General features: G+C 46.2%; 4 protein-coding genes across 9 annotated transcripts in view; 3 read left to right on the forward strand and 1 right to left on the reverse strand.

Moving 5' to 3' along the window:
* Positions 1-3,299, reverse strand: part of LOC310757202 (butyrophilin subfamily 1 member A1-like) — a 48,739-nt gene extending 45,440 nt beyond the window's left edge. Inside the window, exon 1 of the mRNA XM_083602456.1 lies at positions 2,876-3,299. Coding sequence (XP_083458582.1) covers positions 2,876-3,074 — 199 coding nt within the window. The 5' untranslated portion in view covers positions 3,075-3,299. The remainder of the gene's footprint in view (positions 1-2,875) is intronic.
* Positions 1-27,446, forward strand: part of LOC310756497 (tigger transposable element-derived protein 1-like) — a 796,241-nt gene that overhangs the window by 13,906 nt on the left and 754,889 nt on the right. For 2 of the 5 annotated variants that reach the window (XM_083600675.1, XM_083600676.1), the window contains exons 3-4: positions 10,320-10,437; positions 11,833-15,052. The exons of 1 other annotated variant lie outside the window; for it this stretch is intronic. In XM_083600675.1, the coding sequence (XP_083456801.1) occupies positions 10,320-10,437; positions 11,833-13,640 (1,926 nt within the window). In that variant the 3' untranslated portion in view covers positions 13,641-15,052. Of the gene's footprint in view, positions 1-7,588; positions 7,801-8,716; positions 9,681-10,319; positions 10,438-11,832; positions 15,053-27,446 lie in introns of those variants that run through there. 2 more of the 5 variants (XM_083600678.1, XM_083600674.1) reach the window with 2 other exon arrangements.
* LOC310757094 (uncharacterized protein) overlaps positions 1-27,446 on the forward strand; it is a 508,648-nt gene that overhangs the window by 9,732 nt on the left and 471,470 nt on the right. The gene's annotated exons all lie outside the window — the stretch shown is intronic.
* On the forward strand, positions 16,003-26,850 carry LOC310756712 (zinc finger protein 202-like). 2 transcript variants are annotated; one of them, XM_083601321.1, is made up of 5 exons: positions 16,003-16,274; positions 20,451-20,507; positions 21,934-22,638; positions 24,039-24,171; positions 25,213-26,850. In XM_083601321.1, the coding sequence occupies exons 1-5, from the start codon at positions 16,203-16,205 to the stop codon at positions 26,094-26,096; spliced, it is 1,851 nt and encodes a 616-aa protein (XP_083457447.1). In that variant the 5' UTR covers positions 16,003-16,202; the 3' UTR covers positions 26,097-26,850. The 2 variants fall into 2 exon arrangements, with proteins under 2 accessions (XP_083457447.1, XP_083457448.1); XM_083601322.1 differs by having other exon boundaries at positions 16,005-16,274; positions 21,929-22,638.

Below are 27,446 nucleotides of genomic sequence, written 5' to 3' on the forward strand. Positions count from 1 at the left end.
CTGTTCATACTGTGGGAAAAGTTTTACCTCAAACTCCATTCTCCTTTGACACCAGAAAATTCACATGAGAGCGGATGGAGATAAAGTTGTTGTACTGGACTGGAAGATTAGTATTATTAATATTTAGTGATATTAACAATTGAAGAGCCCCCTTTTGGACTTTTTGCATGGAAAGGAAATGAACAAATTAGAGATATCTGAGGCTGAAGATTGGGGAAGCATTGCCTAGCAGTTTTTCTGAAAAGGCAAAACTGACCAGAAGACTTAGGAACCAAGAAGACAAGAGTTTTAAGAAAGAATGGGAAAGATTTATAATTTATTTAATGATTTTAACAACACTTGTAATGTAACAAATATGTTGGATAACTTGGATAGACTTAAAATAGACAATGAAATAATATGCAGCTGAAAATGATGACAATAGGCCCATGGAGAGGATGGTGGGAAGTCTTGAGATTCAGAGAAATCTAAATTTGAGTGTATTTGATAATGTTATAACTTTATACTTGTAAAACCAAATAAAAACTATTTTTTTAGAAGAAGAAGAAGATTCGAACTGCCAACCTTCTGATTGGCAAGCCCAAGAGGCTCAGTGAAATGCCACCCACATTACAAAACATTTAATGAACAAAAACAAACCAATAATCCGCACTCCCACAACACATTTAAAAGGGCATTGGAGGCCAATCAGCCAAAGGCTGTTTGAAGATAAACTCAGTGAATTCCTATTGAGGTATTATTTATTGGAACTCTTATAGTGTTACTGTCTGCTGCCAAGGGAATGGCGGGGGAGGGGAGTCTACAATTTTTGTCTCTTTTGCTGCTTCTGCAGATCATTACTGGAATGAATCCTCTCAAAGGGCAACCCAAAAACTGCTATTGTGAGGTAAATGTTGGTCTTTATACTGTCATTCTGGTCTGGAACGAAACTCCCAACTGGGCCTGAGAGGCAGATTTAGTCTCCTCAGGAGATCCTGAGGTGGGTTTTATAATTTCCCCCCAAATGAAAGAAAGGGAGGAGGGTCTCTCCAGAGAACGAGGCTCCTGAGAACGTGTAGAGTTCGGATCCTGAGTCAGCGTCAGAAAAAGACACACGTCCCCCTTCATAGTCCAGAGTCACCCGGATCCTCCTGGGCTCCTCACTCAGGGACAGAGGAGAGCGATCAGGGGAGGTGCAGGCAAAGTACTTCTCTCTCAACTTCTCCACAGCCCAGATCCCTCTCTCAGGACCTAAGAAGAAGCCGCCCTTTCTCTCCACAGACTTCCTGGCGACCCCCAAAGCCCAATATTCCCCACTTTCCACAGTGACTTCCCAGAAATGGCTGCCTGTTGTGAATCCCTCACGTCCCAACAGACAAGAGTAGCATCTGAATCTCTCAGGATTATCAGGCAGGGCTTGAGGTTTGTCTCCCCATCTCATGCTTTTCCCATCCTCCGACAGGATGAGCCTGGGATGGGCTGTGTCTGGATCCAGAGTGACATTTGCTGTTGGGAAGAAGATGAGGGAAAGAGAAGATTAGGCAGAGTCAGAGACTGACATCGTGATCCAAGAAACACCCCAAGAATCAGATTTCCTCTCAGAAGAGGAGGTTAAGGGGTGATATGATAGCCATGTTCAAATATATAAAAGGATGTCACATAGAGGAGGGAGAAAGGTTGTTTTCTGCTGCTCCAGAGAAGCGGACACGGAGCAATGGATCCAAACTACAAGAAAGAAGATTCCACCTAAACATTAGGAAGAACTTCCTGACAGTAAGAGCTGTTCGACAGTGGAATTTGCTGCCAAGGAGTGTGGTGGAGTCTCCTTCTTTGGAGGTCTTTAAGCAGAGGCTTGACAACCATATGTCAGGAGTGCTCTGATGGTGTTTCCTGCTTGGCAGGGGGTTGGACTCGATGGCCCTTGTGGTCTCTTCCAACTCTATGATTCTATGATTCTATATCGCATCCAGGATTTGGACATTCCTCTCCTTCATCAGAATGAAGGGGACTGAGAGAGAGCAGGAGAGGAGAGGAGAGAAATTCCCCTCCTCTGACATTCTCTGTGTAAAATTGGGCATTCAAGGCTTCAGAGGTTTGGGGAATGAGAATTAAGAGAACAGCTATGGATCCTTTGTGCCCTCAAGTTGATGAACTTGGAGAACTGTTATAAAGGAGATATAATGAAATTCAGTTAGAGGGGATCCGAGGAAGTCAGTCATCAGTGCAATGAAAGTTGGATATTTGAAGAGATAATCTTTTTATTTTCTTTTTTCTCTCTTGAGTGTTTAGTCTATTGTAGTGTGGTGTGTGTCCCCCCCACCTTCGTTGTGTATTTTGTTATGTTATTTTTGTGATAAATGTTGAAAAGCAATAAAAAAAAAATTGAAGAAAAAAAATGGTTAGAGTTGGGGAGAGCATTAGAGCAGACCCACCAGGAGATGGATCAGGCCTTTGTTCTACTGCTGGGATCCAAGCCTGAGAAGGAGGCAAAGAGCGGAACAGGGTGTTTCAAAATGCCCTATTTTACTGTCCATCAGGGTTTGAGATCCTCCAAAAGGGCCACCCCAGATTGGGGAGATGGGTGACAAAATGAAAAAGTTCTGCATAACTATAAACAGACACACATTAGGCAGAAAATCGTGGTCTTGCTATGCACTTTGGTTCATCCTCTCTTTGCGGTAGCCACCATTTCTCTCCTCCGACCCCCCCACGCACCAGAGTGACAATGTTTATGGGGCATCCTAGGGGAAATTAAATGATGGCTGCAGCAACAGGAAGGCAAGCATCACGGGGATACCCCTGTCTGCGGCAGGAACAAAACAAAACACAATGCACTGCTCAGTTCTGGACTAATTATAACGCCCCACATAAAATCCTTACAGCCATTTTTTGTTACCTTTGAATTGCTTCCTAACACGTTCCAAGAGAAGGCTTATATCACAGAATTCCAAGATCCTCTTCTTCAGCTCTGGAGGGAAATCCAGTGTCTTCTCCAATCTCTCTCGTTTCTCATACCTGGTGAAAAGAAAAACAATGTTAGTCCATTCATAGAATCGAGGAATCGCAGCAGAGCGGAATCTGACCTTGAGAGTCATTTAGTATAACCCCCTGCAATTCAGGAATCTCAACTAAATTATCCATGACAAGTGGCCATCCAACCTCTGCTTTAAAACCTTCAATGGAGGACAGCCCATGACTTCCAGAGCGAGTCCTTCCACTGCCAGAAAGCTCTTTCTGATGTTGAGTTGGAATCTTATTCCTTACAACGTGTATCCATTGGTTCAAATCCTACTCTGTGGAGCAGGAGAAAACAAGCTTGCTCCATGAGGCAGCCCTTAAGGATGCTACAAAGCAAAAGAGAGATCTGATGCTTACCTATCAAATGCTGTAGGGTGTGAGCCTTATAGCCTCTCCTAAGGCAAACCCCTAAGGGCCAGGTTTTATGTACTGGGGTCCTGGACCTTTTCTGACCTCACAGAGTGATGCTAATGGAAATGAGCAGGAGCCACTTACGTCTGCAAGGTGCTTCTCACATTCTATAGGGAAAAAGAGGACAGAAATCATTGCACACCACAGGCCACACTAGGAAGACCCTTCAAACCCTGGAATGGATACGCCTGGCTCTCTGATGTCAGTCTGCCTGGCATACACCAAAGTTTTGGGTAGGAATGGCTGAATCAGTCAGTTTTGGTTTTCTCAGTTTTTAATTTTCCAATCTTAAGTTCAGTTATTCACATTTCCACATTCATCAGCAATATAGTGTGAACTTTCTCCTTTTACGTAATTCCCCCCCCCCCATATACACATTTTATAAAGCAATTTTCTATAATTTGATTAATTGCTGCACATATTACTTGGCTGGAGAACTGCACTGGAAAATCCAGAGAATTGCAAATGTTGATGGGTGGCTGTGATTCAGTCTGCTTCTTGAGCACAAAGGGCAAATGAGGCAGATTCATCTTTAAGTGTGGGCTCAGTGGAATCCCCCCATACCTAGTTTTTAGTTTTAACTTCTTAATGTGCATCCAGTTTTGTGTGCTAAAAAACTCCCTCCTAACACACATTTCATTGTGCCGTTCATACATCAGTAAGCCTTCTAGGACACTGTCCCAAATAGGAAAAACTCACAATTTAAATCACTAGTCATTAAGACTTGATTTAAATCTTCTTCTTTTTTACAAAAAGACTCATTCTTGCTGGTATAATCTTAATATTTACAACCAGATGAAGGTTTCATTTCTGGAATAATAAATTTTCGGAGTAGTTTTTCCAGTTATATCAAAAATTACTGATTTGGTTGTACTATTAGAAATACATAGACAATTATGAAATTATTGTGAGGTTTAATACATTAACTGTTTATATTTGAACAACTTTTCTGCTGTACTCTATTGAAAGGAGAAAAATAATCATTTCCTTAATAACAATTTAAACCATTTATTTAACAAAAACTGTGCTGGTCCAGGGGGGAGGTTACCATGGGGCGAGGTCCAGGACCTGAGTTGAGGGTCGGCAGACAGTCCTCCTCAGGCAAAGCGGGGTCCACAGCGAGAAGCCGGGCAAGGACAGGAACTCTGGGGGAACAGGACTGGATGCTGGCCGAAACAGCTCATCAACGACGTTGCTCCCGCAACCTGGGACTGGGCTGACTGGCCTTTATCTTCTCTGAGGCCAGGGACGGTCCCGGCCCCCAGGAGACCCGCCTCTCCTGGCCTTAAGGCGAGCACTCCTCCTGGGAGAAACCAGTTCCCTTCACCTCTCTGCCCTGAGCCTCTGCAGTTCAGGAGAGGCTGAAGGGTTACTGGACCCAGGGGGAGACTCACCTGTAGGCACTGAGTCCTCAACCACCTCCGGAGCCAGAGTGGATTCACCTGGTGCCTGCTCCTGAGGATCTGGCACAGGTGCAGGCGCTTCAGAATCAAGGCCCTGCCCCAGTTCAGCCGGCCCTGGAGGCGGGGACTCCTGTGCAGGCTGGGATTCCTCCGGTTCAGCCTCTGAATCGGATTCCCAGGCCATCACAAAAACAATAACACTACAGCATATGCATCAATGTTTGTTAACTGATGTGATTAAACTTTTTTTAAAAAAAAACTTAGATTGAGTTATAGCTCATATGAAAAACTTAAAAGAAATCCTTATTTCCTGTTGAAATGGAAAACTATCTTTAGAATGATTTTTCCTCCAAAAGCATTTTATTTTAAAAATCCAATTTAAATCAAGGAAATCCGATTTAAATCAAAGAAATCCAATCAATCAATATATTATATATATGTGTGTGTGTGTACTTTTTTATATACAGTGGTACCTTGGGTTAAGTACTTAATTCGTTCCGGAGGTCCGTTCTTAACCTGAAACTGTTCTTAACCTGAAGCACCACTTTAGCTAATGGAGCCTCCTGCTGTGGCTGTGCCGCCGGAGCCCGATTTCTGTTTTCATCCTGAAGCAAAGTTCTTAACCTGAAGCACTATTTCTGGGTTAGCGGAGTCTGTAACCTGAAGCGTATGTAACCTGAAGCGTCTGTAACCCAAGGTGATTATATATATATATATATATATATATATATATATATATATATATAATATTATGTTATATATTATATATTTATATATATTATACACACACACACACACATATAAAAATTCATTTTTATCCACCCTGGGAAATGGTGATGTCTCAGGGGACCAGTTTGAGTCTAGGGGTTGGGAATCTACTCTGTTGTTGTTTTTCAGTTTCTCTTTCTTTCCCAGCATTTTTGTTTTTTAATCTCCTCCCTTCCCTCATGTTGCTCTTTCTCCTTGATTGCTCAGCATCCTGTACTATCAGTGGTGCAGGTGCAGCAGGCAACACTTTTGTTTGGCTCCCTCCTTGGCTCCTGGGAGCTGAAGACCTTGCAAATGTGGGCTTTTCTGCTCAAAGTTCGGTGGATTGACACAGGAAAGGCTGGTCTTCAGCTGGAGGGTGGGAACCAAGGCACAGTACAGTTTCTGTAGTGTAGTGGTTATCACGTTCGCCTCACACGCGAAAGGTCCCTGGTTCGAAACCAGGCAGAAACAGTTTTATTCTTTATTTGCTGAGCTTGTTTTCAGTTGCTCCTCTAGATGGCGCTCACAGCATCCAACAGCAAGAAGGCAAAGAAAGTATAATACAATTGAATCAGCAATTATTATTTTGTGCAGAAACAAGCCTGCTGACCAAAAGTAAAATTCATGTGAATTGTTCCACTCACTTGTACCTGTGGCCACACCCACCACTGGCAAGGACGACCTTCAAACCATCCTAAATATCTTCACAGCAGCTTGTGGAAAACTTGGCCTATCACTCAAAATCCAAAAAAAATACTGCACCAACAAGCACAAAACAACCCCTCTGCAGCACCATAAATCCCTCTCAATGGTGTAACGTTGGAAAGTGTTGATCACTTCTCCTACCTTTCCACAAGGGAGGGCCGACATTGATGCTGAAATCCAGCATCGCCTGAGCCCTGCGAGTGCAGCTTTCTCCTGACTGAAGCACAGAGTGTTTGAGGACTGGAACATTCGCAGAGAAACCAAAATGCTTGTTTACAAAGCTATTATACTACCAACTTTACTGTACGCTTGTGAAACATGGACCACTTATAAACTCCATCTCCAACTTCTCAAAAGATTACATCAACGGTGTCTCCGTAAAATTTTACACATCACTTGGGAAGACAGGCGAACTAATGCCAGTGTACTGGAAGAAGCAAAGATCCCCAGTGTTGAAGCAATGATTCTTCAACATCAATTTTGTAGGACTGGTCATGTTGTTCAGATGCCTTACTATCATCTTCCAAAGCAACTACTCTATTCCGAACTTAAAAATGGAAAGTGTAATTCTGGTGGTCAACAAAAGAGGTTTAAAGATTCTCTCAAGGCAAGTCTTTAAAAATGTATAAAACCAACAGTTGGGAAACAATGGCCTGCGAGTGCTCCAATTGGAGAACAGTCTTTACCAAAGTTGTCATGGATTTTAAAGACACTCGAACTCAGAACGAAAGGGAGAAACATGCTAAGAGGAAGGCATGCTTGGCAAATTCTCACCATAATCAACTTATGCCCAGAAGCCTATGTCCGCAACTTATGCCCAGAAGCCTATGTCCGTACTGTGGAAGGACGTGTGGGTCCAGAACTGGCCTCCACAGTCACTTACGGACTCACTGTTAAGACTGTGTTCATGGAAGACAATCTTACTTGGCTACGAGTGATCACCAAAGAAAAATAAGAAGATAGAAGAGGGGGTATCTTCCTGCATTTGTTGAACAAAGCAAATTCTCATTTTTAAAAAGTGGTTAAAAGTGTGTCAACCAACCCAAGTTGGTCATCTTGAATGGGCATCTTAAGAAGTGTGTGTGAGAGAGAGAGAGAGAAAGAGAGAGAGCGCAAGCCTTAAAGCAGAGTCACCCCAAATGCAATCACTATGAAAGGAACACACTTTTTGCAAACTTAAAAGTAATTGCAGGCTCTTTAAGGTACCCATCGCTCCGCTCCTTTGACTGTTAGCGGGACGCAGCTCTCAGCCGCCCAGCCGCGCGCACTCGAAGGGGTTAAGGCCGCGGAGCTCTGAATCCTAGAGCGGTCACGGTCACGTGAGCAGAGGAGATGCCAAAATGAAGGCTCTTTCTTTCCGGGCCTCTCCCTGGGATAAGAGAAGCTTGTTTCATTCTCTGATCGGTCTCTGCAGCTTGGGAAGGACTGAGGGGGTTTCAAATCCCCAGCGAGTGAAATGCAGAGGTGAGACAGGTGAGCGAGAAAGACAGGTGAGCGAGAGAGGCACTGGGGAGAGAGTGCAGGGTTTTGCCAGGTGGCTTTTATTTCTGTTTTTTAAAATTGCCCTTTCTTCTTTTGCAATCTTGGTTACCTGGAAGCCCTGCTATAGGACAAAAATTCATACGAGGGAGATTTTTTTTTTTTTGTATATGCGCTGCTGCAAAGGAGCAATACAACTTAAAACATAAATAAAATACTTTTGAAACATTGTAAAGCACGAAGAGTATCTAAACAGCATCTAAAGAGATTTTAAAACAATAGCATGTCCTCACAGCTAATGCAGTTCCTAGCAAGCTTTACCCATCAGATGCCTGGGGGATCAGGAATGTTTTAAAATTCCTTCTGAAAGTTACTGATTTGTGGTGGGGGAGAGATGCACCTCGCCAGGGAGAGCATTCCGAAAGGAGGGACGTATCACTGAGAAGGCTGGGTGACATGGATGTTTTGGGAGAATGTTAGACTAGGAGGGCCATTGGCCTCATCCAGCAACTGCGTGTTTGTCTTTCCTGGTGCTACTATCTGAATTATGAGATGCTGGGGATTGAACCCAAGATCTTCTTCATGCAAGGAATGCTCTCTAGCACTGCGCTATAGCTGCTCCCCATGATAGACAGAGGCTGCAGGGAACTGTCCTGGTCTACAGCACCTGCAGTGCTCCCTGTACTTATAACTGTCATTATCAGAAATGTACCATGAAGGTTTCCATCACCTTGATTGTGAGCACAGCAGGTTAATGGAAGTGGCTAGGAGGGGAAGGTAACACATAATGTATATTGAGTATTTTTGTAGGAGTGGGAAGGTTGTTTGCTTGAAAATCGGATCAGAATTTTGGGGGTTGAGGAAGAAACTAACTGCATGACTGCATTGCATTCATTAAGAGATTCCCATGCATTCTCACCAGCATTACAGTAGGTTGTCTTATTTTCCTTCTATGTACATTTCTTCCATAGTGGCAGAAGGCTATTATAAAGAACACTTGACTCCCTCAAGTTGCTGAAAGGCTTAGATGCTTTGCTGTGTCACTTTGAGCTGATGGATCTTCAAGGATTTAGCAAGAGTGCTGAGGCATCCCTCAAGGGTTGGTGCTGAAAGAGAGAGCAGCAAACAGCACAACAAGGACAGTCCCCCGGGGAGGAGACAACTGTGACGCAAGAGACAGTGACTGGTGGATCTCTGCTAAAGCACGGCATGGAACCTGAAATCAAAATGGAGGAGCAGAACGTGGCAGGTCCTGACCCAGGAGAGGGAAGGGGAGGGCAGGCTCTTCCAAAAATGACCAAGGAATCTCTCTTTGAGAAAACTGAGCAAAATGTGAAACAGGAACCAGATGAAGGGCCATCAAGGAATTGGGATGCCCAGTTGCAGGAGTTCCTCAGTACGCTACAGGCCACATATTCAGAAGGGGAAAACCCACAAGTACCTGAGCTGAGGCAATGGTGTGGTCCTAAAACATCTCAATTACTCTCCCAAAGAAAACTGGATCCCCAAAAGTGGCCCGGATCTTTGTGTGCTTCCCAAATCCAGCCACGACTCATTGGTGAAGCGCAAGAGGACCATGAGACCAATCTGGATGCAGTTTACAGTGGGAAGCAGAAGGCAAGAACACTGTCTGGGGGTGCTGCCGAGATGGAGAGGCAGCGCCGGTGTTTTCGTGGGCTCTGCTATCAAGAGGCTGATGGGCCTCACAAGCTTTGCAGGCAGCTCCAGGCGCTTTGCCATCAGTGGCTGAAGCCAGAGAGACACACCAAGGAGCAGATCCTGGAACTGGTGACCCTGGAGCAGTTCTTGGCTGTCCTGCCACTGGAGATGCAGAGCTGGGTGAGGGAACGTAACCCAGGGAGCTGTGCCCAAGCAGTGACCCTGGCGGAGGAGTTCCTTCTGAGGCAGAAAGGGGCCAACAGCTGGGGAAAGCAGGTGAGACAACATTTATAAACTGGTGTCTTTGAGTCACTCTTGGGTCTTCTTGTGTTCACAACCACAAAACCCTAATTGTGCACCCTGACAAGCCAGTGGCTTGGTTGCCAGCAAGAAGGAGCTATTTTAGTTTGGCATGTGAGAGTGCCTTGGAACTGGGGGGTGAGAAGTAGCCTGGTGCTGCTGCTCAGTAGCTGGAGGAGAGTAAGTAGTCCAGCTCCCATCATCTCTGATGAAATACAGTTTAATAGAATCCTAGAATTGTAGAGTTGGAAGGGACTCTGGGGGGCATCTAATCCAACCCCTTTGCAATTGTTTCCATCATGCATTTGGGTTCTGAGGACGTGTTCTCTGCCTGATGCTTTAGTTGAGATCCCTGAATTGTTAGGGATTGAACTAGATGACCCTCAGGGATCCTTCGAACTCTACAATTCTGTAAGTTATCCAAGAACTGCAGGCGGTCTGGCAGCGGTTTTTAATCATTGTAAGTTGTTCTTAAATGCTCTCCCTCTCTGTCTCTTTTCTACACAAGAGGTGGGATAATAGAAGTCCTTGTAAGACTTAAATATGCCTGCCTAAAACATTTTGCCTGCCTCTTATTGTCACTTTAAACTGATTCTCTTAACCTCACCTCTCCAGATCACAGAAGAAGAGTTTGTCAATCTCCCCAAGGCAAACCAGTCTCCCCAGAACATGACAGAGATGCTGCTTTTCACACAGGCTGAACAGGAGGCTGATGGGAGTGTGAACATATTGAGTAAGTCTCTCTGGGGACGGTCTCCCTGGGCACTGTGGAGTTCCCAAAGCAAGTTAGTCTCTGGCTTTCTCACTTTGCCTCATCTAAAATGATGGACTTGTCTTCCCATATCTAAGTCACAACCCACAGGCCTGAGGACCATTGTAGAAATGTATAATTGCTAAAACTGTCCACAGATGGACTGAGCATTGGTCGTTGCTCAATCTGGCCTTTGTTAAATAAAGGGCCTATTTCTTCTGTAGGGAACAAGAGATAAAAGTGTGGAGAAGGTGACTTGTCACCCTAACTGAGAATGATGCACTTGGACTAAGAGTGAGTCAATTTTGAACAGCATTGTAACACCTAGTTAGCTTCATGGCTGAGTGGAGATTTCATCTGGATCTTCCCAGTTTTCTGGCCTAGGATCTTAACCACGATGCCAACCCACAAAAGCAGGCTTTCTAATTATCTGGGTAGATGAGGAGGAATGGTGGGGACCTCCACCTGAAGAGGTGTCTGGGCAGGAGGAGGATGAAGATACTATGGACCCAGATTCGTCGTGGTGGTGAGCAGGACACACCCCAGAGGAAGAAGCAAAGAGTTGGAGGATGCGGAACTGGAGCAAGCTAGCAGATGCTCTAGTCCTGAACTAAGAGATAGGACTCAGATGTGGGAGAAACAGTACAGCAGACAGTGGATACTATGTCACTCGAAAGCCTGGTAGAACCCCCTCCTTCTCCGAGGACCAGGTGATTCCTTCATATCTTAGAGCTGAAGGCTAAACAGAGACAGAAATATTCTGTCACCATAGGCAGCAAGGAGGGGTTTAGAAGCTGTAAGGGGGTGGAGTGGGCACTCTCAGTAACATCTCAAGACTGAAGACAGCATAATCCATAGTCTCTCTGTGTATTCTGTTGAATTAAATTAAAGAACTATCAGAAGTTCTCTGTGTCTCTGATTTCACTGGCAGCTAGCCTGCAAGTTGTGACATTCCGGATAGTTCATGCAATCTGGGTTTCTGAAGCCTTCTTCCACAAAGAAGGGGTAAATTTCTAGAGTAGAACATTGAAGGGGGCAGGAGGAGTTACCAATTTCCCAAGGATACCACAGAGCAGATGGAAAGAGATAAGCTATAATAATAATAATAATAATAATAATAATAATAATAATAATAATAATTTTATTTGTTTATTTGCCCCAGCCACTCTGGATGACTTGCAACAAATATAAAAAGATAATAATACATAAACATTAAAAAGCTTCCCCCTACTGGTCTACCTTCAGATGTCTTCTAAACGTTATATAATTACTCATCTCCTTGAAATCTGATGGGAGGGCATTGAAGGTGCTTTGTGCTTTGTTACCTACTTCCTTAATTTTAGCGCAATGCCTGATTTCTGTCTGGCTTTCTTCCAGAAGGTGGTGGGTGGCTCAGGAAAAGCGAGGATCAGAATCCTTTGCTGGAGAGACCTGAGCAACTGGAGCGACTGAAGACATCACTGAAAACAGCCACAGAGAAGGATTTCCTGCATCAGCATGAAGCTAATGGGAACCAACATGTAGCAGAAAGGCAGAATGGAAACAACAAAGAAAATGGAATGGATCCATTTGTTCTCCAACAAAGTGTTTGCAAAGGTGCCAATGAACCCATTATCCAGCAGGATAAGGAGGAGGCAAAATATGACAAATTTGGGGAAAACTTTGTGGGAAGGTCACTCCTTACTACGCATGAGAGTGTTGATGCAGAGGAGAAGCCATACCAGTGTTGGCACTGTGGGAAAAGCTTTAGTAGCAGCTCGGATCTTGTGACGCATGAGAGGACCCATGTGGGTGAGAAACTGTACAAATGTTCCCACTGCGGCGAAAGTGAGAGAACCCACACAGGACAGAAGCCACATAAGTGCTCGCACTGTGGAAATACCTTTGGCTGGAACTCTCAAGAGGGGCTCCTCTCAGGAGAGAAGCCTTACACATGTTCTGAGTGTGGGAAAAGCTGCAGTCAGAGATCAGACCTCCTTAAACACCAGAGAACCCACACTGGCGAGAAACCTTACAAATGCTCAGCGTGTGGGAAAAACTTTAGAAACAGCTCAGGCCTCAAAGTACATCAGAGAATCCACACAGGTGAGAAGCCATATAAATGTTCACACTGTGGGAAGTGCTTCAGTTGGAGCTCACACTTCATATCTCATGAGAGGATCCACACAGGGGTGTGCTCCTACTGCGGGAAAAGCTTTGGCCAGAAATCCGAACTCATTGAACATGAGAAGACCCACACAGCAGATGAGTTGTTTGTGTGTTATGCCTGTGGGAAAACTTTTGAAGTCAGTTTGGAACTGGTGGCACACGTGCGAACCCACAAAGAGAAGCCATTTGAATGCTCAGTCTGTGGGAAAACCTTCAGAAACAGTTTGCAGCGCATCGCGCATCAAAAGATCCACACAGGAGAGAAGCAGCATAAATGTTCCCACTGTGGGAAAAGCTTTAGCCAGAGACAGAGCCTTATTATTCATGAGAGAATCCATACAGGAGAGAAGCCGCACAAGTGCTTAGTCTGTGGGAAAAATTTCCGAAATGTCCCGAACCTTAAATCGCATGAGAGGACCCACACAGGAGAAAAACCATACAAATGCTCCCACTGCGACAAATGCTTCCGGTGGAGTTCCCACCTTGTATTGCACGAGAGAATTCACACGGGAGAGAAGCCCTACAGATGTGCAGACTGCGGGAGAACCTTCGACAGGAGGTCGAACCTTCTTGTCCATGTGAGAATCCACACAGGGCAGAGGCCATACATCTGTTCAGACTGTGGGAAAAGTTTCACCTCAAGCTCTGTTCTTCTTCGACATCAGAAAATTCACGTGGGAGAGGATGTTTGTAGGTGCTCTGAATGTGGGAAAACATTCAGGCAGCGGTCAGACCAGGCAGAGAAGGCATCAAAATGTTCCGAGTGCGTCAGAAGCAATTACTTCAGCTCGGATCTTGTCAAACGCACACGGACTTGTGTGGATGAAAAGCCATTCAAATGTTCGGTCTGTGGAAAAACTTTTAGGAACAGCTCACACCTCCTTACTCATCAGAGCGTCCACACAGGAGTTCAACCGTATCAGTGTTCAGACTGTGGGCGAAACATCGTCAGGCGGCCCAATCTCCTAGCGCCCATAAGTGACCAGGCAGGGCAGAAACCCTATAAATGTTCCAGCTGCAAGGAAGGTTTTAACTAGAGATCAGTTCTCATGAGAACTTGGAAAAAATTGATATTGAATCTGCTTCTTTTCACCTCCCTTACCTTTTTCTTTCTTTCTGTACCTTTAAAAACTAAATATACCTTGTTGGGGGCCATAGAAGCTGGTGGCTTTAAATAAATAATACTCCATTAGGAGAGAAACGAGGTTTGTAGATAGCATATATGCTCTGCAGACTATGGAAACAGTTTCCTCCAAGGGATGACCTTAAAGAATTAGTTTTGTTTTTATTGGCAATCACAATGATGCAAATTGGGGGGAAACTTATGGCCCTTTAAATGTGATTGGACTACAGTTCCCATCAACCCCAGCCAGGATGGCCAATGGTGAGGCAGTTGTAGTCCAGCAAGTTCTGGAAAGCCAGAGATTCCACGTCCGCACTATTAACAAAGGCAAAGCCTCCCCACTTAATCACATTGGTTTTTCCAGAACTGGGGTGTTATTGCTATGAGGAAAATATTCCTTCATATCCCAGATACAGCAACTCTGGCAGATTCTGTTAAGAACTGGGCTTTGCAAATTCACATATTCTATTACATTTTTTTATATTTTAGGATCCATTAGTGTACCATTTCACTTAGGGATTTCAGGAAGCCTTCTCCAATACCCTTTCCTAAGGCCTAGGAACTTGCTCCTTGAAACAAGCAGACGGAAAAAAGAGCAAAGCTGTGATTGTCGGAATAATTTTTTACTGATAACCATCATCATGTGAGTTGTCTGAACTTGTACAAAATGGCAGCATTCAGACACCCCTGTTCTTCCATCCTCTCTCTCTTTTTCCATCAGTTGCCATAAGCATTGTTGGGCTGATTTTGCCTTCAAGCATGGATGTGATTTACACTGTAATGATATTATGTGAAACAGAATGATTAAAAAGCAGGCATATGATGTATGAGGTCTAAAAGGCTAGCTCCAGAAAAAGCTTTTGCTCTCACTAGAGTGCCTATTAGGACGGTGGAAGCCGAAGTTGCTTGTGGGGGTAATTCTTTTACACAACTGTTTATCAATTCTTTTCCCCCCATCCCTGGTAAAGACCCCAGTGTTTGAAGTGCATTGGGATGCATATCCAGGCACCCAAAATGTTGCCATGGGGTGTGCGCCTGTCTGGTATCCCATCCAGCCATGACCCTTTTCCAGGATACTCTATTACATCTCTTCCCACTCCCAGTTTTCCATTTTTCACCTGCAGTGGAATATCTTGCAACCTTTCCGTGCTGCGTTTGGGGTTCCCCCGCCCCAATGTTTTTGTCTGCTTCTTCCCCTGAACTTGCCAACACGTCCCTCTTGAGCAAAGATAGCATTGTTTTGGCTACATAAGGTTTTGCGCTTAGAGAGTGAGCTCCCTATTGGTGTATAGAATTTGAATAAACTTGTCTTTTGCACCTGTTGCATTTTGTCTCCCTTTTCTTGCTTTTTGGTGCTGCACTTTGAATGTGTTTTGTCCAGCAGAAGATGGACGGGAGTGTTCTCTAAGACAGTACCTGCCTTGTCTTAACAACAGAAAAGAACAAGGCAGTTGATGCAGCCACTGCAATTTCCTTCCTTTAGGCTTGATTACTTTCCTTTGAAACTGCTTTCCCTGCAATCTTTCCTTGGTGTGAGTGGGAGGGTCTCTGCAGCTGTTTAGAGAAGGGCTGTAGCTTAGTGGTATAACATCTGTTTTGCATGTAGAAGGTCCCTGGTTCAATCCCTGGTACATTATTGAATTATATCGCTGCTGTAACTTGAATTTTTTATATATATAATTGTAGAAGGGACAACGTGGATCATCTTGGACAACCCCCAGCCGTGCAGGACTGGAACCCACAGCCCTGAGATTAAAAGTCTAGTGCTCTACTGACTGAGCTAAACTTCTTCTATTAATAAAAAATAAAAAATATCCAGCAGCAGTAGAACAGATGAAGTGTAAAAACAGAACAGACTGCAAGCAGTAGCATCTGTTGCTGATATTAACAGCCCAGGAAAAATACTCTGGCTTCACCTCAGTTTGAATAAATCACCTTTTACTAAAGATTTCTGCGGGGAGGAGCATTTATAAGTTTCTAACTGATTTTTTCCAGGTCCTGCTTCAGTAGGACTGGTGGTAAAAACAGTCCAGAAAGAACTAAGTAAATGAAAAACATATAATGAAGGTGCCAAAAAGACCTGTCCAGTGTTAATACAGGGGGGTGGCCTGAGGGGTGCAGTCTCTTTTGTTTGGGGGAGGGTGAAGAGGGGATTTCAAAAAATGCTTTAAGTAGAAGTATCTCCAGCCTCCTGTCTCTGTCTTATTGTATGTCTTCATAATCCAGCTCTCCCAAGCTGCCCTTTGGGTTCCATTTGTTGTAAGCGTCGCCCGTAGCAACGGGGCCTGCAGGCATTCCAGAAGCCAGACCCCTCACCAGCTTGCCTTCCCTTTGGCCTTGGTGGTAGAGGAGGGTGAAAACTCAGGATGGCGGCGGCTGGACTTGCAGCTGGGAAGCAGCCTGTGCTGCTTGGTCTGTGGTGATCATTTCCCATTAAGCAACCAGTCATGTTGAGGAAACAGTGTTACTCAGGTTGATGTTGGGGCTGCCAGCTCTCAACCCCACGCACCCCACCAGCACTTCTGTATCGGAGACAGAAATTCAACAGGTGAATAAGGTTGCTGCCCACAGGCAATCCTAGAAAACAGCTTTTCTTCAGGATTCCAACCAAGCCGGCCTCTGGGTGTAGATATCAACATCTAAAGAGAAAAGAAGATGTGAATTTATTCCAAGGCTTGTTTTGAGCTGGGGGGGTGGGGGGAGACGGTGTTATTCCAGCTTGTAGCTTTTCCCCAAAACTTACTCCTGTTCCTTTTATAGTACAGTAGTACCTCGGGTTACAGACGCTTCAGGTTACAGACGCTTCTGGTTACAGACTCTGCTAACCCAGAAATAGTACCTCAAGTTAAGAACTTTGCTTCAGGATGAGAACAGAAATTGTGTGGCAGCAGCGGGAGGCCCCATTAGCTAAAGTGGTACCTCAGGTTAAGAACAGCTTCAGGTTAAGAACGGACCTCCAGAACGAATTAAGTTCTTAACCCGAGGTACCACTGTAGCTGGAGAAGAACAGTACACAAAGCATTTCTGTCTCTTGACAGCTGTTTATTATGCTGCCTTTCCTCCAGAGAGCTTAGTACTGCGAGCATTGTGCTTCACTCACCTCCAATTTTAATTAATTAATTAGAACATTATATAAGCCCTTCATCAGGAGGCTGCCAAGGTGGGAAATGCACCCAAATTAAAACAAATATTAAAAACCTCCAATGAAGGAGAGTCTGTTCCACTGTCTAACAGCTCACTGTCAGAAAGTTCTTCCTGAGGTTTAGTTGGAATCTAATGAAACCATTGGTTTGAGTTCTACCCTTTGGAGCAGGAGAGAACAAGCTTGCTCCATCTTCCATGTGACATTTGAGATATTTAAAGATGGCTAGCCTATCTCCTCTAAGTCTCCTCTTTTCCAGGCTAAATATACCCAGCTCCTTCAACCCTTCCTCATCAGGCTTGGTTTCCAGGTCTTTGATCATCTTGGTTGCCCTCCTCTGCACACTTTCCAACTTATCAATATCCTCCTTAAATTGTGGTGCCCAGAACTGGACACAGTATTCCAGGTGTGGTCTGACCAAGGCAGAGTAGAATGGTACTATAACTTCCTTTAAAAGGGATGTAGGTGGCACTGTGGGTTAAACCACAGAGCCTAGGACTTGTCAATCAGAAGGTCGGCGGTTTGAATCCCCGCAACGGGATGAGCTCCCGTTGCTCAGTCCCTGCTCCTGCCAACCTAGCAGTTTGAAAGCACGTCAAAGTGCAAGTAGATAAATAGGTACCACTCCAGTGGGAAGGTAAATGGCGTTTCCATGCGCTGCTCTGGTTCGCCAGAAGCAGCTTAGTCACGCTGGCCACATGACCCGGAAGCTGTACACCGGCTCCCTCGGCCAATAGTAATAATAATAATAATAATAATTACCGCATGACTAAGCTGCTTATTATTATTATTATTATTATTATTATTATTATTATTTTTATTTTTATTTATTTATTTATTTATTTATTTATTTATTTATACATACCCCGCCCTCCCCAGCCAAGGCCGGGCTCAGAGCGGCTTACAAGCAATAATAAAAACAAGATGAATGATTACAACTTAAAAACAAAAATAAAATACATTAAAATAATGGAACATTAAAATATTAAAATGTAGCCTCATCGCAGGAGGAGAAGGAAAAGAAAAAAGAAAGAGAGGGAAGGAGGGAATCAAATTGGCCCCAAGCCAAAGGCCAGGCGGAACAACTCTGTCTTACAGGCCCTGCGGAAAGAAATCAGATCCTGCAGGGCCCTGGTCTCATGAGACAGAGCGTTCCACCAAGTCGGGGCCAGTGTTGAAAAGGCCCTGGCTCTGGTTGAGGCCAATCTAACTTCCTTAGGGCCCGGGACCACTAGGGTGTTGCTATTTATGGACCTTGAGGCTCTCCGTGGGGCATACCAGGAGAGGCGGTCCCATAGATACGAGGGTCCTAGGCCGTGAAGGGCTTTGAAGGTCAAAAGCAGCACCTTAAATCTGACCCTGTACTCCACCGGGAGCCAGTGCAGCTTGAAAAGCACTGGGTGAATATGCTCCCATGGCAGAGACCCCGTGAGGAGCCTCGCTGCAGCATTCTGTACCCGCTGGAGTTTCTGGGACAGCTTCAAGGGCAGCCCCACGTAGAGCGAATTACAGTAGTCAAGCCTGGAGATGACCGTCGCATGGATCACTGTGGCCAGGTTGGGGCAGGAAAGGTAAGGGACCAACTGCTTGATGCGGCGAAGGTGGAAAAATGTCGCCTTGGCTGTTGCTGTAACTTGCGCCTCCATGGAAAGGGAGGCGTCAAGGATTACACCCAAACTCTTAACGGAAGGCAATGGCACTAATTGGGCCCCCGCAAGAGAAGGGAGTTGGTCCCTCATCCCCATGCCATCCCGACCTAGCCATAGGACCTCTGTCTTCGAAGGATTTAGTTTCAATCGGCTCCCAGGAAACCATCCAGCCACAGCTTCCAAGCATCTGGTCAGTGTGTTCGGGGCCGAGTCGGTGTGGCCATCCATCAGCTGATAGAGCTGAGTGTCATCAGCATATTGGTGACAGCCCAGCCCAAAGCTCTGGATAATCTGGGCAAGGGGGTGCATAAAGATGTTAAAAAGCATCGGGGAGAGAATTGCGCCCTGCGGCACTCCACACACCAAGGAGTGGCGCGACAACATTTCCCTCCCTAGTGCCACCCTCTGTCCCCGACCAGAGATGAAAGAGCACAGCCAGTTACGGGCTATGCCCTGTATCCCTACGTCTGCGAGGCGGTGGTCCAGAAGATCATGATCGGCCATGTCAAAGGCTGCTGACAAATCTAAAAGGATCAGCAGTCCTGACCCGCCTCGATCCAGTTGTCTACGGAGATCATCTGTTATGGCAACCAGAGCCGTCTCCGTCCCAAAACCAGGACGGAAACCGGACTGAAATGGATCTAATGCCGATGTTTCCTCCAGAAACCTACCAAGCTGTTCAGCAACCGCTCTCTCAATTACCTTACCCAGGTATGGAAGATTTGAAACTGGGCGGTAATGGATAGGTCTAAGGGATCTAATGAAGTTTTATTTAAGAGTGGACACACCACTGCTTCCTTCAGTTCCCCTGGGAATGTCCCCGTGTCAAGGGACAAATTGATAATTTCAACCAGGGCGGTCCACGCAACATCTGGACACTCCCTAATCAGCCAAGACGGGCACGGATCAAGGAGGCAGGTGGTGGGTCTACCAACTTGGAGGAATCTATCCACATCAGTAGGGAGTATCCGATCGAAATGGTCCAACACTGGACCTGAAGTCAGTCGAGGGGCCTGCAGTTCAGTCACTGTATCTAAATTGGCAGGGAGGTCACGGCGGAGCAACAGGACTTTCTCCACAAAAAAGCTCGCGAATGCCTCACAGCTGTGGGTTGAATTTGTGCTTAAATTTGGTTGTCCTCCTAAGGACGTTATTGACCTAATGTATAAACCAATAAAGCGAGATGAGTGCCGCAACCCCAGAGTTGGCCACGATTGGACCTAATGGTCAGGGGTTCCTTTACCTTTACAGTGGTACTTCGGGTTAAGTACTTAATTCGTTCCAGAGGTCCGTTCTTAACCTGAAACTGTTCTTAACCTGAAACACCATTTTAGCTAATGGGGCCTCCTGCTGCCACTGTGCCGCCAGAGCACAATTTCTGTTCTCATCCTGAAGCAAAGTTCTTAACTGGAGGTACTATTTCTGGGTTAGCGGAGTCTGTAACCTGAAGCGTATGTAACCTGAGGTACCACTGTATAACTTCCTTTGATCTGGGTACTGCAGCCTAGAATAGCATTAGCTCTTTTTGCTGCTGCATCACACTGTTGATGCAGCTGGTGGTCCACTAAGACCCCTACTGGCAAGCCAGATGTCTCCCCATCTTATATTGGTTCCCTACTGCAGAAAAGGTGAAATCTGCATTCATTCTTCCGCCCTCTTTCGCCTCTGGCCCCGCCCACTGCTGCTTTGTGCCCCGACTCAGCTCAAGCGAATATAACCCTTAGGCTGAAAAGGGTTCCCCTCTCTTGCTTTAGCGTTTGCCGCGCATCGCCTAAAAGGGGGTGGGGGTGGTTAAATGCACCGAGATGTCTTTCCTAGAGAGACCCAGCAAGGCACAACAGATGCAAAAACTCGGAGGACTGCTCTTCCGGCTTCCTCTGCTTGCAGCTGCATCTCTTTTAACTTCTGCATATATATGTATATTTATTTCTAGTCTGGAAACAGCTGCAAGATCGCCAGAAGAGTGCAATGCAACGGCTGCAAAGGGAAGGTGAGTTTAACGGAAGGAGGGAAAGAATTCAGAGAAAGCGGAATGTCTGCGCGGGGTGGGGGGTGGACCGCAGAAAATCCATGCTTGCAGAAAGAGAGCTTTGCAAAATAAAGGCACTTTAAAGCCACTTTTCCCCGCCAGATCAGAAGGCGCTCCCTTTCACTGGCACCAGCGGGGTATAGAGAGGTATACAAAGTTAATAAGTTGTTGTTGTTGTTTCAGTGGGACCAGGATCAAAGCTGGAGGGGTGGTGAGGAAAAGGAAGAGAGAGGCTCTGGGTGCAATGCTTGTTGCAACCAGCCATTTCCAAGGGGGGTTGCAAGCAGCAGGAACATTGGAAGCTGCTGTGCACTGAGTCAGACCATTGGTTCAGCTAGCTCAGTCGTGTCTGCACACTGACAGGCAGCAGCTTCCAGGGATCTCTCCCATTCCTACCCGGAGATACTTGGGGGGGTAGAATCTGGAACCTTCTGTGTGCAAAGCAGACGCTCTGCCACTGAGCTATGGCCTTTCCCAAACAGAAAACGTTGTTTATGAATAAACAACGTGGGGTGGGGTGGTTGAGCAAGAACTGAGTTCCCTTACCTTTTCAAAATTAAATAATTGGGGTTTTTTTGTCTGGGAGGAGCTGAAATGGATAATACCCCCAATGCCTGAGCAAAAGAAATACCACCTCGGCCATTTCTAATCCAGATCACTGTCTGCTTGAGTTTATTAATCACATCTTATATTTTGGCCCAGCGCCTGGGTTGTGTGTGCATGTGGCACTGCGACTAGGCCCGAAATAAAATGAATAAATAATCAAACAAACTTTGTGGTGAACTCCCCCATAAAAAAGCACTGATTAATAGTAAGGACATAAAAAGAGCCCTGATCCAGCAGAACTTCACGTTCTTATTTCTTCATGAGGCCTGTTGCCATCATACTTTGCTTGCAGGCACCCTGTATGTATGTGTCAGGCACCTGAGTGAAAAGGATGCTGAACTACGCAGACTTTTGGTCTGATCCATCAGGGCTCCTCTTGCAGGGTGGAGGCTGCCCCATTCGAAAGAGATGGATTATTTACTGCACCTGCTTCTCTTTGACAAACTCCACAGACAGGCAATATCAGTGGCTGCTAGCTCTGGGGGCTAGGTTATCAGTCCACTGTCAGAGGCAATGTTTGCCAGCTGCTGGGAGTCGATACTGTACTAGATGGACCATTGACCCAGTCCAGAAGGCTTGTCTTATGTTCTTACGGTCTCCCCAGACAGGGCATATGATTGCTAGATTGCTGTCATTGTTACTAGATAAATAGTTACCTGATGAGGGGCTGATAAACCTTCTTCCGCAGCAGATTGCTTTCAACACCTTTGGGAGGAAGGTGGTGAAATGAGGTCAAAGATTTTGTTGTTGTTGTGACATTGATTGTTAATTCGCAGGGCAGAAAGAAATAAAAACAGAGAAGCAGGACTCCGATGGATCTGAAAAGGGGGACAAGCCAGAGGGGGGTGAAACAGACCTTCAGGTCACCCAGGTGGGGACCAGCACAGAGCTTCTGGCTGGGATGGCTCCAAAGCCAATTAAGCAGGAACCTGAGGAGGAGCTGCAGCCGTGCTGGGAGGCCCAGTGGCAGGAGTTCCTGAAGACCATGCAGGCCCCTTGCTTAGGATGGAGACCCTCACAGCTGTCTCTGCTCCACTCAGGGGAAGGCCCCAAGGAATTCCGGGCCTCCTCTTGGCCAAGAAGAGGGTGTGCCACCCCAATTCTCCCCAGCTTTCCTAGAGAAGCCCTCCAGAAGGCCTGTGAAAGCAGCCCAGATCCCCCTGCAAGAGTGAAAGAAGAGGTGATGGAGGAGGACGAGCCCACTGGCCTGGAGACTCGCTGCCAGTGCTTCCGGCGGTTCTGCTACTGGGAGGCCGAGGGTCCCCGCGAGGTGTGCAGGCGGCTCCAGGGGCTTTGCCGCCAGTGGCTGAGGCCCGAGAGGCACAGCAAGGAGCAGATCTTAGAACTGGTGACCCTGGAGCAGTTCCTAGCTGTCCTGCCCCAGGAAATGCAGAGCTGGGTCAGGGAAGGCTGCCCACAGACTTGCACCCAGGCGGTGGTGCTGGCAGAGGATTTCCTGCTGAGGCTGGAGAGGAGAGAAGAACCGGTGAGTGCTTTCTGCTTGGACTCAATCCTGAGGACTTATACAGGAAATGCATCCTACTCTTGCATGTGATTAATCTCTCTATCAGGTTGCACATCATTCCTCTCTGTGCCATTGTTCAGGCGGGGAGTAGTTAAATCAGGGGTGTGGAAACTAAATCATAGCTCCTTGAGGTATGATTTTCATCAGACCTCAAGGACCACGTCTCCCCGTATGAAGCAACCTGGACCCTGCGATCATCATCTGAGGCCCTTCTTTGTGTGTCTCCTCTGCAAGGCGTCCGCAGTGTGACAACATAAGAACAGGCCTTTTCTGTGGTGGCTCCCCATTTGTGGGATGCTCTCCCCAGGGAGGCTTGTCTGGCACCTCCATTACATACAGACAAAAACCAGTCCTCTTTTCCCAGGCCTTTGACTAATTAGCAATCTATAGCCTCTTAAACTGTGGGGGGGGGTTGTTTCTGTTTGTTATTATGGTGTGTATTCTTATATTTTTATATTATAAACCACCCTGTGATTTTCAGATGGGCAGTACAGAAATTTAATAAATCACCATCCCTGATGGTTGGCATGTGCTGGCTGGGGCTGATGGGAATTGGAATCCAATTGGGAGGACCACAGATTCCTCACCCCTGAGTTAAAGGAGCCCTCCATGTGCAGAGGCAGTCTATCTTTGTAATACCAGGTTGCTGGGATAAACAATGGAGGCAGGTGAAGTTTTTAATACCCTTTTGTTTAAAAGGGACATTTGGTTGCCTGCTGTGATTATTATTATTATTATTATTTACATTATTATCCCATCTTGCCTCACAGGAGCTCAAGGCGGCTTACACAGCCCTCCTCACAACGACCCTGTGAGGTAGGTTAGGGTGAGAGTAAACAAATGGCCCAAGCTCACCCAATGAGCTTCATGGCTGAGTGGGGATTTGAACTCTTATCTCGCAGGTCCTAGTCCAACACTAACCGTTACACCACAACGACTCATCGATACAGTGGTACCTCGGGTTACATACGGTTCAGGTTACATACGCTTCAGGTTACAGACTCCGCTATCCCAGAAATATTACCTCAGGTTAAGAACTTCACTTCAGGATGTGAACAGAAATTGTGCAGTGGTGGCACAGCGGCAGCAGGAGGCCCCATTAGCTAAAGTAGTGCTTCAGGTTAAGAACAGTTTCAGGTTAAGAACGGACCTCCAGAACGAATTAAGTACTTAACCCGAGGTACCACTGTAGTTATCTGCTATATAGATAAGCCTTTCCCAACCTGTTGTCCTTGAGATGGCAACTCTTGCAGGTGCTGCTCCACTACTGCTCCCATCACCTTCGGCCTGGCTGGGGCTGATGGGAGTTGGAGTTGGCTTGATGTAGCAGGGCTGTTTTCTGAATGGTATCCCCTGTTCAGTTTCAGGAGCTGGAGCCTTTCGATCGGGTGATTGTTAATTCCCCCAAGGCAGAAAAGGACCCCTCGGACACCGAAGAGTCGCAGCTCCCCATGGCGGTTGGGCAGGACAGCGATGGGGAGACGAACTTGCTCAGTAAGTGTTGCTGGAAGAGGAGAGCCTGGGGCTGATGGAACGGGCTCATGTTGGAACCAGATCTGAGGAAGAGAGAGGCATTCACTTAGGAGGGGCCCATTCCTCAGGGGATGGGGATGAACACCTATCTTCTCATGCCAGTGGCTGGAGGGATTGTGGTAGTGGGCGATTTGATCATTAGGAATATAATTTGCAGGAAATCTATATTTTAACGCACACTTTGGAACTCACTGCCTGTTGACGTCAGGCAGATGCCTCCTTTCGGTGCCAGCTAAAAACATTGTTGAGGCAAGCCTATGAAGACATGTTGAACGTTGACGTGTGTTTTAACCTGTTTTTTAACTCATTGTTGATTTCAGTTACTGTATTTTTGATGGTTTAAAATTGTTGTTTTCAGTTACTGTATTTTTGATGGTTTAAAATTGTTGTTTTAAACTCTCTTCTTCCTGATAGTTTCGTTGTTTTATTCTTTTTGTAAACCTCTTTGAGGGTTCCCCCCCTGCAATCATGGTTATATATAGTTTATGAAATAAATTGATAAAATATTGAAATTGGATATACTGACTTTTTCTACCCCCTGCCTAATTTTTTCACCTTATTTCATGCCACCCCCTGCCACTGCTCCATGTTTTTCCTAAATGGAAAAACCTCAAATTCTTTAAACCAGTAGTTCCAAAACTTTTTCAGGCAATCACCCCCTTGATTCCATAAACTCATATGACTCCAGTGTTCCCTACACTATAAAAAGCATTCTTCAGAATAGTGGTTTGCACAAGCCACAAAAAAGACAGTAGCACAATAAGGTTCTAAACAGCAGCAATCAATTGCGCATTTATTCAAAATCCAGTTAAAACTATTTAGTTTAATTACTTCAACAAAATGGGTGAACTTGATCCAGTAATCTCAGCTTTTCAAAGTCTGATAGACACCTCCAGGGCCGGAACTGCCACCCACTTGCCTCTTAGCACCCCTCCCCAGCACTGCCCACATTGGGAACTCTTCCTTTAGACCCACATTCTTGTTCTCTCTTTGTTTTATTAGGTGATGGGCAGCTTAGTGAGAATGAGGAGGAGAATCGTCAGCTGGAGAGACGTGAGCAAGCTGAAGCAAGCTGGGCACCCAGAGAAAAAACCCGAGGGGAATTTACCCAGGATTCTCTGTCTGTTTCCGGAACTGAGAAAGAGAAGAATCTTCATGTAGAAAGACCCGGGGAAGTGGAACTTAGCGAGATCTCCTTGGAAAAGGGCAGTGGGGCTTTGTTCCAGGTGTCTGAAGGACCTGCAAGTCGGCAGGGGGTGAAGAAGCTCCAGGAAGACCCTCTGGGAAACACCTTGAGGAAAGGCTTTGACTGCAGAGTAGAAGATGCTCTATGCTTCAACAAAAACCCATCCCAAGAGAAAACCCCCGATGGGACGCCTGAGAAGGCAGAGTGCGGGAAAGGCTTCGCCCAGAGCCCTGATGTATCTCGTCCGGAGAAGGCACCTTCGTATGAGTGCTCCTACTGTGGGAAGAGGTGGCCTTGCCAGTCCCAGCTGCGCCGGCACGTGAAGATCCACACGGGGGAGCGGCCCCACAAATGCACGGACTGCGGGAAAAGCTTCAGCACCAGCTCCAACCTCAGCCAGCACAAGCGAGTCCACACTGGGGAACGGCCATACAGCTGCAAAGACTGCGGGAAAAGCTACCGGCGCCGAGCATCGCTGCTCCAGCACGAGCGGGAGACCTGCCGGAAGGGTAGCCACTTAAATGCCCCGGCGCTGGGTTACGTGGTCCTGGGCAACTGCACTTTGCTGTGCATGAAAAAGTCGGCGCAGGGCGGGAGGAACCGTGTGATCGCGCCAAAGGGAGGAGAGGCCCCCCTAGCCACTCAGCCCTTAAATACGTTGACGGGATATGTGCCGGAAAGTAGCCATCCCAATGATTAGAGCGCAATGGGGTGGGGACAGGGGCAGGACGGAGAAATCCTTCGAAGAGCGTGGTTGGAGCTTTATTTGGGAATCGACAGCGGCAGGAAACGCACCCTTTGTGGTGCCGACCCCCTGTGGCAGCTCAGTGTGTAGAAACCTGTCCTAGCTAAAGAGTTTGGCCTATAGAGGAAGGGCGAGGGCAACCAAGGAGCATAACTCTGAGAGGCACTGAAAAGGTGTGGTTTGTTGGGCCTGACGCATTACTGAGTGGCAACGATTTGCCATTGCTTTTACTGCAGAGTGAAAATATGCTGACCCTGATAACATCATACGTCAGGAATGCACTGAAAACGTTGTTGGGCTTCAGCTCCCCATCAGCCCTAACCAAAATGGCCAGATGGGAGATGCTGGTCCAGCAAAATGTAGAAGGCACCGCATTGGTGATTCCCACCACACGTTTTTAAAAAGCAAGATCTGCCACATCAAGCAGAACATGCTAGCCATGTACGGGTGGCCTGCCAGGCACTTAACAAGCAGCCTTGTTTTTGCAGGCCCCAGCAGGCCACCGTACATGGGCTGTGTAACATCTGGGCTCACTCAGCTGATGGGCGAAGAATGTGTGTGTCACGTGTTGTGCAGGCTTCAAATGCAGTATGCAACAGGAGTGGGTCTGGAAGTGTGTTTGGATTGTGAAGATGCCACAAAACCTTGGTCAGTGAGCACAAGTCTTACCTACGTGCAGGAACTATATAAATGTTCTGTTTGAGAGAAACATCAGCTGTTGCATTTGTCTTTTATTCAGTATCAGAAAATAAACCCTGGGAGGTCAACCAAAAGGGAGACTGTCATTGGGAAAGTGAAATTCTATCTTTTAATTCCTTAAGAGGAGGATGTGGGGGGGATTCTTAAAAAAAGGTTTGAGTTTTCATCTGCTGAAGCTGGATGCCAAATTGCAACCCTTCATACTACAGTGAAATCTCCTAAAATTTGAGTTATGAGACAGAGGTGATTCCAAGCTTCAGTCACGATCAGCAACTCCATCAGGGATAGGAAAACCTTTGCCCCTCCTGATGTTGCTGAGCTACAACTTCCCTCATCTCTGTAAGCATCCTTGCAGGTAGACTGACCAGCTATACCAAGACTGGATCAAAACCCTCAGTGGCATTTCTCAGCCTTTTTTGTTAACTGCCAATTATGTTTTGGCTGGGACTGGCTTTGTACAACAGCAGCTATACACACCCATACCTTGTGATAGAGAAAGGTTGATAGGATCCACAGACTTTCCACCACTACCACCCCTGGACAGCCCAAGGGGGGTTGCTCGTAGCATTTCAGGAAGTCATGTTCTTCCATTTATAAAATGTATTG

The sequence above is a fragment of the Podarcis filfolensis genome (genome assembly GCF_964270895.1).
Source record: "Podarcis filfolensis genome assembly, chromosome: 2".
Taxonomy (NCBI): Eukaryota; Metazoa; Chordata; class Lepidosauria; order Squamata; family Lacertidae; genus Podarcis; species Podarcis filfolensis.